The sequence below is a fragment of the Pongo abelii genome, chromosome 1, assembly GCF_028885655.2.
Source record: "Pongo abelii isolate AG06213 chromosome 1, NHGRI_mPonAbe1-v2.0_pri, whole genome shotgun sequence".
NCBI lineage: Eukaryota > Metazoa > Chordata > Mammalia > Primates > Hominidae > Pongo > Pongo abelii.
In genome coordinates this window covers 69,654,974-69,667,172 of record NC_071985.2, presented here as the reverse complement: position 1 = coordinate 69,667,172, position 12,199 = coordinate 69,654,974, and the positions used below count along the sequence as shown (strand labels likewise).

The window sequence follows — 12,199 nt, the reverse complement described above, 5'->3', positions numbered from 1 at the left end:
CCTCAGCCTCCCGAAGTGCTGGGATTACAGGCATGAGCCACCACACCCGGTGCCTCGTTTCATTTTAGTATCTGCTTTGTAAATTGGCCGGGATTGGATATTAAATATATAGGCCTTTTGAAAACACTCTCTAGTAACATGTGTGTAGGCTTCCTTTCTCTGTTATACACACACACACACCACACCACACACACACACACACACACAGAGTAGAGGTGGGTGCCTGCCAGCCTTCCTCTGTGATCCAGGTGACGTGGTTACACAGCAGTTGTGGAGGACCTGGTTCTCACCTGTGTTCTGGGAGGTCCAGAACCGTCCAGAGCCGACTGTGTGCTTTGTTCTCCATCCTCAGATTCGGCCATCTCCGTGCACATCCTCTACAAGTATGGTGCTTTATCTGCTGATTTATTTATTCAACAAATATTAACTCTACTTTCCTGGGTCCTGAATCCCTTTAAGAATCTGATGAAAGCCCAGGTCCCCTCTTGAGGCACAATTTTGAACAACTTAGCAGGTGGTTTACAGGCCTATCCTGACCCTCAGGCAGAGAACTCCTGCTCTAAATGGGCCCCATCTCTCTGAAAACCAAGAGGCATTCCAGGAATTCAGAAGCCTGGGATCCTCCCAAGCCACCACCTCTCAGCCCCTCACACCCCAACACCCTTCTTATACCCACTCAGAAGAATGTTCCCTGAAGTACACTCTGGGTCGTTCAGGATTACCCATGCAGACTTAGAGAACCCCCACTTTTCTCTGGGACGCTGTGTCCCTGGTGGGGGGCGTCTGAGGCTGCTGCTGGCTAAGCCTGTTCCGGGCCCCCATAGCCCCCTCAGCAGGTATCATTACTGCATAAGAGACCCATCATTCTGCATTAATCTGGGATTCATCATGATAGCCATGACCATAATTAATTTATTTGGTATTAATGTGGATGAAATATGTACTGTCCTTTCAGGGGAAATCAGGCTGCCTATAAGCATTAGTTAAAAGGACCATTAAAATCAAACCTTCCCCAGATCCATTAGGCGAAGTCTTTCATCCTGAAGAAGATAAAGTTCTGCTGTGTGAAATGTCATGAATAATTAGGTTGATTGCTGTTTTAAACTCTGCCCTTGCTTTCCCAATGCCTCCCGCCTCCCTCCTGAAGCGGGGAAGGCTCACCTGCAGCCACGCACCCTCCTTCACTGTCCCTGGCGGCCCCCAAATTTCCCGCATCTCCTATGACTGCCGGTGTGCCTCTGTTGATCTCTATGACCAGAATGGGGAAAGGGAGCGGAAACAACCCCACTGGACGATACTTTTAACGTGTCAATTTCTCCTTCCTTCCCGGCCTTGGCAGGGGGTGGCTTCCTTGGTAGAAGCTGCCTTGGTGGCAGCAGGTGGCTTCCTCTTGCCTCGGTGTTGTTCTGGAAAGGTGCTGACCAAGGAGAGGTCTGAAGCAGCATTTTCCAAACTGCAATCTGCAGACTCCTTGTCCTGAATGCTGCAGGGGCTGAAAAGTGCAGCTTCCTGGGCCCTTCCCCAACCCCCATGCCCCAGGCTGTACATGCATAGGAAGGGGACGGAGGCAGGCTTGGAGGGCTTTGTGTGTGCAGAATGGAGTTGAGGGGAGAAATGGAGGCAAAGGAGAGAGAACAGCTGTTAGGAGAGCCTTGCTCTGCTGACAAAGTGCATTTTCTCCGTAGCGTGCTGTCCCCTGGCCAGGCAGGGCCTCCTCCCTGGGAGTGTGTGAAAAGGTGTTGCTGGGTGCTTTATACACACAGCCTGTGGCACACACAGTTCCCTGTGAGGATGTCCTCTGGGATCAACCATAAGGGTGAGGAAGCTGGGAGGTGGAGGGGGAGACAGCCTGCTTTGAGGGACTTAGAAAGCCACCTGCTCCCCCTGTGAATTGATGGGTGTTAATCAGGCAGCTGGAATCTGGGGGCATCAGCTTTGGAAAAGGTACCTGAAGGAGACTCTAGTTCTCATCAGTCCCTTCTTTGGTGGTTGAAGAGTCCCAGGCACAAAGCAATGAAGCTAGATGGAGGCAGAGAGAACCAGACGGTAAGCTCTGGGTGGCTGGGGGGCGAGGCTCATGGAGTCCCGGAGTGGTGGGGTAGGAGGGAGGCTGCTCCAGGAAGTTGGGGGAAGCCAGATCCCTCGCTCCCTGTGTGCCCTAATCCTTTCCTGCTGCCCTGACAGGCGCTTCGGCACAAAATGTACGGCCTGCCAGCAGGGTATCCCCCCAACCCAGGTGGTCCGCAAGGCCCAGGACTTTGTCTACCACCTGCACTGCTTTGCTTGCATCATCTGCAACCGGCAGCTGGCCACGGGGGATGAGTTCTACCTCATGGAGGACGGGCGGCTGGTGTGCAAGGAAGACTATGAGACGGCCAAGCAGAACGGTAAGCAGCATGGCCCCGCATGGTCCCCTCTCCAGGCCTTTGTTTGGGCCGCGCCCTGTGCCTGAGGTGCCCTTCTCATGGCGTCCCACCTGGCCATCCCTCAGAGCCCTACTCATGCACTGCCACCTCTGAGAAGCATCCCGGATCTCCACACTGAGAGTAAATGCTGAACACCTCCCCGGCCGTTAGCACTCGCCGGCTTCATGGAAGTGTTCATCCAGCCATGGCTCCTGAGAGCCTGCCTGTCTCTGTGGTAGGCTCAGAAGCAGCCAAGAACCTGGTTGTTACCATGGTGGCGGCCTCCTCCCCTGGGTGGAGGCTGGGGTGCTGAGGGGTGGCTGGGAGCTTGGTCTGTATTGGACACATGGGGCTGCTGCTTAGTTTTGCACATCAGGGTGCACATGGACCTCTCAGCAGCCCCTGCCTCAAAGGCCATTGGTGAGAGCCCAGCACTGGCCTCTGCACACTTCATACATCTTGCATTTCTGTTAATTGTGTTCTGTTCACCTCTCAGACTGTGGGCTCCTCTAGGGCAGGGGCTCCTGGTGTTTCTGCAGCAAGTACCCAGTGAGTGCTAAAAGAAGAGGCAGGACACATGCCAGATTCAGGGAGGCTCCATCTCAGCAATATAGCTCCTTCCACCCACTTCAATATAGCTGCCCCCACCCGCTTCACCACAACCACTGCAGGGCCACTGCCCATGGTGGCAGCAGGAGCTCTGCATGGTGGAGGCTGAAGTCAGGTCCCGCATTTAGCAGCCACCCCTGGAAAGGCCTAGCTTGGCCTGGCAGCAGCAGCTCTCGCCCTACATGCCATGCTCTTGGGCAGCCTGGGGACTTTCCAGGGTAGAGCCCAGAACAACACATTCCCCATGCTCCCCTCGCAAAGCCAAGCCAGACACTTTTATTCCTGCATCCCTACCTCTGGCTTCTCACTCCCAGATGCACCCACATGGTCGCGGGGTCAGGCCCTGGCTCTGAATTTGGGATTTGGCCAAACCCAACATGATAATCTCAGATGTGTGAACACACAAAACATCAAGTTCCTTGGCCTTTGACTAGAATTTTGATCAACTCAGGGTGTTACTGTGAAAAATGGCTCTTGTTGACAGCTCTGGGCTTGATGAGAAAAAAAATTAACAATTTTATGTATCTCCTTCTAGATCTTTTCTGGGCCCACACACATATTATACAGATCTCATCAATAATGGAGAAATTGGTTTTTTGTTCAATGAACACAGTATAAAACAAGGGGATTGTGGTGGTGAGGAAGCAGAGGGGATTCATAAGGGCCCTTTAGGTGAGCCAGCTGGAGCTGGGTTTGGCTTTGGTCCATGGCAGGAGTGGGCAGGGCTTCGTGTCTCTTTGAGGACCTTCCCTCCCACCACCCCCACAGCTCTGGCCTTTCAGGGTGGACAGAGGCCTTTGACCTCCTTCCTCCAGAGACCTGGGGCCTCTGCAAACCCATCCCCAGGCTCTTTGCCTGCATGTACTAATCTGCTCTGGTTTCTTAAAACTCACTCCATGCTACTGCCTTGAAGTCAATTGTGATGTCACAGGAGATTAGGGCAACTTGTCAGGGATGAACCATCACAGCAGATGGACTCAGAGATACCAAGACACCTTTGGAAGTCTGGTGCCGTTCATCAGAGATACTAAGATGGCACGACCTCCCCGGCCTGCAGTTGGTTCTTATCAGAGGCCTCATTTGGACTCTGAGCACTCTCAGCTCAGCATCTCTTGACGTTGTGGGTGGTTCAAGAGACAAAAGAAACAAATGTAGATTGGTCAGAATCTGGCTGGGGAGGTGAGAATGACATTGTGGTGCTCACAGTTTTATCGAGGAATATTTGCACCACAGACCTCTGCAGGACGATGGGAAGATGCCGGACTTGCTGTCAGAAGCTGGCTGGGCATCCCCCCACACAGGGAGATCTCCTGGCAAGTTGTAGAACTGGCTGACCCTCAGCTTCTCAGCTGTCTATGGGGGATCATAGCATCTGCCACGTAGGGCTGTTTTCCTGAGGTTTAAATAGGATGAGCCTTGTGAAATGGGATGTGAAATAAGAGACCGACGTGGAAGAGAAGTGCAAACAGGGAGGTGAGGTGTGCTTGAGGTTTTAAAGCAGCTGAATGTTACACAGTATTTCTGGCCTGTTCCCCGGGTCCTTTCCTGACCCCATCCTGGCTGTGAGCAAGGCAGGGCTCCTCTGTCCTGGGCAATCAGTGATCCTTGGAGCAGCGGGGTCTTCTGTCCACTGCAGAATGCTTGGCTGTCTTTTGAGGTTGTTTTAATTCATCCTTGCTACTCTCAGCCCTCCTGCAGGCTTACAGTTCCCTCCCACTAGCTAAACAAAGGATCTCAGAGCAGTTACTTGCACCTTAGTGTGAATGATTTTGTTCACTTGTTCCGTCTCCCTGGATATTTGCATTTTCAATATAATGAGGTTGCGTTTTATGCCAGGGACAAGTTCTAGGAGACCCTGCATCATTCAAAACTAACGTATTTTAAGACTAATTTTCTCATAGGAATTAATGTAGAGTGTGTTTGGGGGGTGGTATATTCTGAGAGCACATAAATCCATAACCAGTGAAGTGTATCTTTGCCTTAATGCTACTTTTTATTTTCCCAGCATTATCTTGAATATCTTGCAGAACGCTCTCTCCTAAATTAACAGTCCAGGGTATCACGGGCTCCCTTGGCCTTCCTCATAGCGTTTTATCACATTTAACTTCCGTACCAAAGCTATTGATTTTTGGGTACATTTTTCAGCATGAGCACTGCCACTGCTACTTAATGAATACTTGGATGACATTGTTATAGGATATAAAAAAGATTTTAAATTATAATAACAGTGAATGTTAAAATAACAGATATTAGTCCCCATCATTGCAAGAAGAAAATCCTGTGCGTGTGAATAGCGGTGCCGAGCCAGCGGGCCACCAACCAGGATGACGGGTCTATCCCAGTGGCGCTACCATCTGGCTGTGGTGAAAAGAATTTATAATTCCGTAGGCCAAGCTGTTTTGAAATTAAGTGATTCTCGAGGAATTAAAACATTTTTGGTGATTGCATTATTTCACATTTTTTAATATAAAGATTGTATACAAGTGCACTATTTCCCATTTGCATAATTCAAAGTTGCATCAGACACTCCCGTGTAGACTATAAATATGCACAGAAGGGTCAGACTCCTCAGAATGAAAAGGAAGGCATTTTGGAGGTTCCTCTTTGTCTTTTGGAATGACTCTCTAAGTAGTGTAGTCTCTGCAGCAGGGGCTTCGGAATCCCTACCCTTCGGGTTCAGGGCTTCAGGGAGGGAGTTGGGCCACAGTAGTTCTGGGATGACAGTGGCCACGTGAGAGAAGAAAACAGCCCGAGGAGAAGGGAAGGCACGGGTGTGTCCCCCCTCACTGTGTGCACGCATGTCCTGGCCGCACAGCTGCTTCATTCCTCTAGTGCCTCCCAAGACCAGGGAAGGCCGTGTTGCCCTCTGGACTTCCAAGGGGGAAGTGAGTTACTGGCCCAAGTCACTCACTCATCAAGAACATTGAAGCCAGGTCTGCTGACTCCAGGGAGAGCCTTGTAGATTGTGAGGACCGAATGCATATAAAGTCCTTAGTCAACACCAGCACATGGTAGGTGCTAACACATGTTGGCTATTATTGTTTCTAAGAGAGGGTTTTCTTGAATGGAAAGAAAGGAGAAAAGACAGAGAGGAAGTCAGGAATGTCACAGAGACACTTTCTGGGGCACACAGGTGAGCAAGCACAGAGAGCAGAGCTGCCCAGGCCAGCTGCTGACTTTATTCTGTGTGTCCTCCAGGGGCACTGTGGAGAAAAGGGCAGTAAACCTAAGTGCTGGGAGAGGAAACAAACCTTTACATTCACCTGTGCTTCCGAACACACCCACGCGCCTCTCTCTGTACCTGACTTTGAATGGAACAGACCAGACTTTAACTAACAGGAACTTGAGCTTGTTCACTCAAAATCTGTCGAGGACTTTGTGTTGATCAGTCAGTGTGTTGCCCAGAACATTCCTTAGACTAGTTTTCTCAAAACATTTTGACTACAATCCACAGTAAAACTCATTTTACATTTCATCTCAGTACACACATTCATACAATAAAACCTAAGGTTTAATGAAATGATCTTGCCATTCCATTCCATTCTCTTCATCTGATTTCCTCTTTTAGTTTTGATCCACCAAGTGACTTTACAGCCCACGAGTGGGTTCTGACCCATAGTTTAGAAACCTGTTTAGACACTGCTGGGTGTGCATGCTCACCCCTGGCTGTGAGCCCAGCAACGCCAAGGCAAAGGTGACATGGCTGTGGGGAAATGGGAGACTCCCAATGAGACAGAGGGGAGGCCATCTGGGGCGGCTTTGAACACGACTTCAACCTGGCTGTTCACCTTCACAGCTCTGGCAAGAACTCATGAGGATGTGTGAGCAGAGTGTTTGTCATGACGGGGACATGTGTGGAATTGGGTACATTCATTCAATTTGATGAGACTTCAAATTTCATTTGATGAGACTTCAAATTTCATTCAATTTGATGAGACTTCTGTGCAGCTGGGCTGGCAGTGGAGGGGAGAGGCAGGGAGCTGAGTGGAGAAAGGCAGGGAGCTGAGTGGAGAAAGGAGAAAGGAGCTGAGTGGAGAAAGTGTGGGAGGAGGTGCAGCTGCTGCAGATAGGCCAAAGCCAGTAAGCAGTGGCTTTTCCTTGCAGATGACTCAGAGGCTGGAGCTAAGCGGCCCCGGACCACCATCACAGCCAAGCAGCTGGAGACATTAAAGAATGCATACAAGAACTCCCCCAAGCCTGCCCGGCACGTGAGGGAGCAGCTGTCCTCAGAGACAGGCCTGGACATGAGGGTCGTACAGGTGAGATGCCAGCACTCCTGTGCCCTCCGGGGATCCCAGGCCCAGGACAGGGGTGGAAGGTGTCCTGAGTGACATCAGCTCACGGGTGGTGGGGCTCAGGGCCTGACCCCAGGGCTTTTGCCAGAACTGAAGACAGAATTCTGAGGCCCACCTGGGGAGAGGGGGTGGGGCACATCGCACTCCCAGACCTGTGCTCCATTCAGGCTTCCGTCGGCTTCCAGCCGCCCGCCTAGGGGTCCTGGGGGCTTTGGGTTTGTGGTGGATGCCCCCTGAGTGTGTCCCTTGTGCTTGTGTGGCAGGTTTGGTTTCAGAACAGAAGGGCCAAAGAGAAACGCCTGAAGAAGGACGCAGGGCGGCACCGCTGGGGGCAGTTCTATAAGAGTGTCAAGAGGAGCCGGGGCGGCAGCAAGCAGGAGAAGGAGAGCTCTGCAGAGGACTGTGGGGTTAGTGACAGTGAGCTGAGCTTCCGAGGTGAGCAGGGCTGGAGGGGCCAGGCCGAGGCCTTAGGAAAGTCCCCTGGGAATCTGTAATCCCTGGCACTCAGGAGGGATCTTTCTTGAGGCCTTGGCAACTCCCTCCTGAACACAGGCTTTTCCTTAAGACTTGCAGTGAAGGGTGGGGGAAATGGTAGTGGCCCTTTACCATGGGACAGGAGTAGGAAACAAGATTGCTGAGGTCTGGAAGCTGGGATGGGCCAGGCCCTGTCCTGTGGCCCCAAGGCCTCCCCTCCCCTCCTGCTGACTGGGGCCTCCCTCATCAGCCCGCACAGCTATGAACAGATGACCGGGTCCCAGCCTTGTGCCCCTAGCCCCTCTCCCATCTTTGTCCCCTTTGCTGGGACACTGGCCTACTCCCATAGTCCCCTAGAGCCACCCCTTCCTCCAGTCCTGGTGGTGGGGAGGACACACTCCACAGGCTTTTTCCTGGGAAATCAGTACTGTGAGTGCATGTGAGATGGGGAACTGGCTTCACTTCCGAAATCCCTTTCTCCACCACTCACTTCATTCTGTCCCCCACACACAAGCTTTGCAGCATGCGCTATATTCAAATTCGTGCATCAGCAAAATTGTAAATTACTGCATGTTGTGAATCTTCAGGTTGTTTGCAAAGAATCATTAACTGTTCTCAGGTACTGAGTTCTCAAATGTGGAAGGTCTTCTGCTGAGGGGGGAAAGGGAAGAGTACTCAACTGGCGATCAGAGACCTGGTTTCCAGTGCGGCTCTGTCAAATCGATTCACTTCTCTTGAGCCCCAGTATTCCCAAGAGGAATACCACATCCTTGCCCATCTCACCGCGTTGTGGGGATCAATGAACACAACCAACTGTGGATGTGCTTGGGGAAAGCCTGGCACATTTGTATACCTGGAAGGCATGATCGTTCCCACAGGGAACCTGTGGCTCCCACAGAGGGCCCTGGTCATTCGGGATGACAGGTATAGGCAAAAGGCTAACTCACGGCCATTTGACAGTGGAGTGGAGCCTTCATCTTCCTGCTCCCTTTAAAGAGCATGAGCTCCCCCCACCATGTTTTTTCATAAGGGGAATGGGGGGCAGGCCTCAGAAGGGATGGGGTGTTGAAGTCTAGTCTGGGGAGGCCTTATTTAGGGATTGGTGCGTAGGCCCAGGTAGAAATAGAAAAGGAAGCTTGTGGGACAGAGGATGGAACAAGTTGCCTGCCAGGACCATGATGCCCTGGGAGGACTGTAGTTCAGCCCAGAGGTCAGCTGAGCCCTAGAGGGCAGCCTCCTCTGAGAACACAGGGGCCGTGAGGCCTTGGGGACAGCTCATGGGACTAATACTTTCTAGGCTTCTTGGCAGGATTGGGAAAGTCACTTAATCTCATCTGGGCTGTTGAAGTCAACACCTAGAACATACTGGATTGTTAAGCTCATTTCTGTTGGGTGCAGGTGGGTCCCTGGGCTGACCTATCATTGGTTTCTCTGGGAATAATTTCTCAAAGACTAAAACTGCTCACCTCTGTTGGAGAGATGAATTCTTTCAAGTGGCAAAGATTCCATTAGATCCCCTTAATGAAATTCTTCAAGAAAAAAGAAGGTTCATTTGCCTTAATCAAGTCAATTCTTTGTCCCCAGTGAAGTGCTTACTGAATACAGACAGAAACCAAGTCCTTTGATATTGAACCTCTCTTCCAGATAGACCAGAAGGATTTTGTATAGATGTCTAACAGTGGTCCTCAGCTTCCCTGACCATACGGGCCTGCTTGCTTCCCAACCAACTAAACCAAGCCCTTTCTCAGCTTGAAAGCTTTCAGGGTAAATCTTGTCAGCATGTAGTTTCCATTTGTGATGTGGAGACATCTGACCCACCCAGCCTTAGGCATTCATCCTCCTCAGTGTAGCCAGAGTATTAGTACATGAGCCACAAGGGACCAACGAGCTCACCAAACATTTGTCCATCCTTCTGGGACCTGGGAATTTAGTCTTTGCAGGTGTTTCTTGTTTTTCTCCTTGGACTGGGTTGGGCTCTGGATGTCAAGCTGCCATATTGGTGTGTCTGACCCATGCTTGGCTGCAAGGCAGCTGCCATCCTTGGGCATCTTTCCTGGTCACGTGTGTTCCTAGGTTGTGAAGAGCAGGGGACCATCAGAGTCCTGGCAGCTGACAATAAATCTCCCTTCTTTTGTCCACAGAGGATCAAATTCTCTCAGAACTTGGCCACACCAATAGGATTTATGGCAACGTGGGGGACGTTACAGGCGGACAGTTAATGAATGGGAGCTTCTCCATGGACGGGACAGGACAATCCTATCAGGACTTGAGGGATGGGAGCCCCTATGGAATCCCCCAGTCTCCATCCTCCATATCATCCCTGCCATCCCATGCTCCTTTGCTCAATGGGCTGGATTACACGGTGGACAGTAATTTGGGCATCATTGCGCATGCAGGGCAGGGAGTAAGCCAGACGCTGAGAGCCATGGCTGGGGGACCCACCTCTGACATCTCCACAGGAAGCAGTGTAGGCTATCCCGACTTTCCAACTAGCCCAGGCTCTTGGCTTGATGAAATGGATCATCCGCCTTTTTAAACTTCTCTCCTCCCCACCCTACCTGCCCGCCTGGCTTGAGAGAATATCTTCAAGGATCAAAAGAGACTTGCCTTTTAAGGATCGAAAGTACACCAATGTGAATTTCCATTATTTTCAATGGAAGTCCTCCGCTGACTCCTAGAAGGCTGTGAGACCACACTAGGGCATTGTTTTCCTGGGGAAGCAGTGGGAGAGCAGCCTCATCTCAGAACACAGCACAGGGGGTAATGGCCTAGAGCTCTAGGGACACTGGCTTGTTGGGCCTCTCCCCTGCTGTTCTGCTTAGGGGCTTGGCTGCTCAGTGCTTTGGTAGCACAAGGTGACTGTGATAGGCCCCCTTGGCCTTTGGGAACTTTGCTCCAACTGGTGTGTCTCACACAATGCCTCCCAAAACACTGCTCTCACCAGAACCGAGACTCCTGAGGTAGAGGCCTCACAGCCCTTGAGTAAAATAAAAGTGATTTCTGGACCATCCTTATTGAACCCTATATTTCAAAATGAAAAGATCAGTTATTAAAGGTCAGTGAACACTTTGATGGCCAGTTTGATATTAAAAACATGCCCCCTCCTTTTTTATTTTTATTTTTGCTGTGAAGATATGAATTCTTTCCTACAAACCAGAGTCATTGACTCTGACGGCAAGAGGTGGTTTTCATTGCAGGTGACTGAGGCTGAGCTGAGTAGCCCTGGACCACCGCTGCAGACTGCCTGAGTCGTCCCCTTGGTGCACAGTGTGCCTTCTTCAACTGCTTGTATCATTTATTCCACAAGACAGGCTGTGGGCTGTAAAATGAGCAAAACTAAAATGTGGGGAGAACAAAATGACAATCAATCAGTGAACATTTGTAGACACATTTGGATTCCAAACCTGCAGTCTATTCAGCCATATCGGCTGATGCCAGTCTTCCGGAGTTCCCCATCCCTTGTAGGGTGAAATATTTGGAGGCTGTTTTGAAGGAGTTGGTTTAGATGAGCTTGCAAGTCTACCCCTCTGCCCCCTTAATAATGAAAGCTTTCTCTGCTGTCCTAGCTGATTCAATTGGAGGACAGTTTTGGTCACTTCCAGGAACCAGCAATTTTTTTTTGGCCTACCTTGGTTGGGAAGAATAATTCAGGGAGCGGCCCTAAAATTGTCCAAAGGGTTCTAAGTGGTCCTTGGGCTGCATCTCTCTGGATTGCTGGCTGGACACCTGCCATGCCTTGGGCTGCAGTCCCATGGTCAGAAAGCCAGAACTCTCTGGCCAGTGGTGGTGCAGGGACTCCCTGTTGTGTAGGTTTGCAGTAGCAAATCACTAAGCCTGAGGCCAGAGCAAGGCCAACCCCCGCTTTATGAGTTGCTACTCCTGCGACAGACTGCACTGCTGTGGGAAATGCTGTCCTGAATGGTGCTGCAGCTCCCACCCACCTTGTGCACCCATCTACCATCAGGAAGCTCTTCATGTGCAAACTGGAATTTAGCCAGCTGGAATTTATTCCTGTCCCTCTGGGAAGCTGTGGTTTGCTTATTCTGGCCTCCCATTCTCTTAAATGAGATCAGCAGAGTAGGAAAGGGTGAGAAGGCATTGCCTTTCTATCAATCACATGAAGTGATGGGGCCAGAGACCCTAAGGACCCTTCCTTCTATGAATGGTTGGTCACCTTTTGAGGACTGCAAAGATTTAGGCATGTCATAGGCAGACTAAAGGAAGAATACACAGTTCCTCTTGGACTGCTGCATCTTTTGTAAGCCCTTTTCCAGGACTAAACTAAGTTCAATTAATTAAGTTCTTTAAAACAGTAAATTCCGGGATCAGCCTTCAGGCCACCTCTTCTCTGACCAATTTTATAGTGTACCCTCGTTTTTTGGTGTGCTGCAGTGGTCATGATTTTTGCTTGAGAAG

The 12,199-nt window shown here is 50.7% G+C and overlaps 2 protein-coding genes across 17 annotated transcripts in view; one reads left to right on the top strand and one right to left on the bottom strand.

Annotated features, from left to right (window-relative positions):
• LHX4 (LIM homeobox 4) overlaps positions 1-10,793 on the top strand; it is a 44,636-nt gene extending 33,843 nt beyond the window's left edge. For both annotated transcript variants that reach the window (XM_002809733.5, XM_054550399.2), the window contains exons 3-6: positions 2,185-2,387; positions 7,119-7,273; positions 7,573-7,744; positions 9,925-10,793. In XM_002809733.5, coding sequence (XP_002809779.1) covers positions 2,185-2,387; positions 7,119-7,273; positions 7,573-7,744; positions 9,925-10,319 — 925 coding nt within the window. In that variant the 3' untranslated portion in view covers positions 10,320-10,793. The remainder of the gene's footprint in view (positions 1-2,184; positions 2,388-7,118; positions 7,274-7,572; positions 7,745-9,924) is intronic.
• ACBD6 (acyl-CoA binding domain containing 6) overlaps positions 5,447-12,199 on the bottom strand; it is a 246,918-nt gene continuing 240,165 nt past the window's right edge. For 8 of the 15 annotated variants that reach the window (XR_010137526.1, XR_008523208.2, XR_010137503.1 and 5 more), the window contains one exon: positions 5,447-11,119. Coding sequence is in view for 2 of the 15 variants with exons in the window: in XM_054550424.2 (XP_054406399.1) it covers positions 11,079-11,119 (41 nt within the window). In the remaining 13 variants the exon portion in view is untranslated. The remainder of the gene's footprint in view (positions 11,120-12,199) is intronic. The other 7 variants (XR_010137501.1, XR_010137502.1, XR_010137516.1 and 4 more) reach the window with 4 other exon arrangements.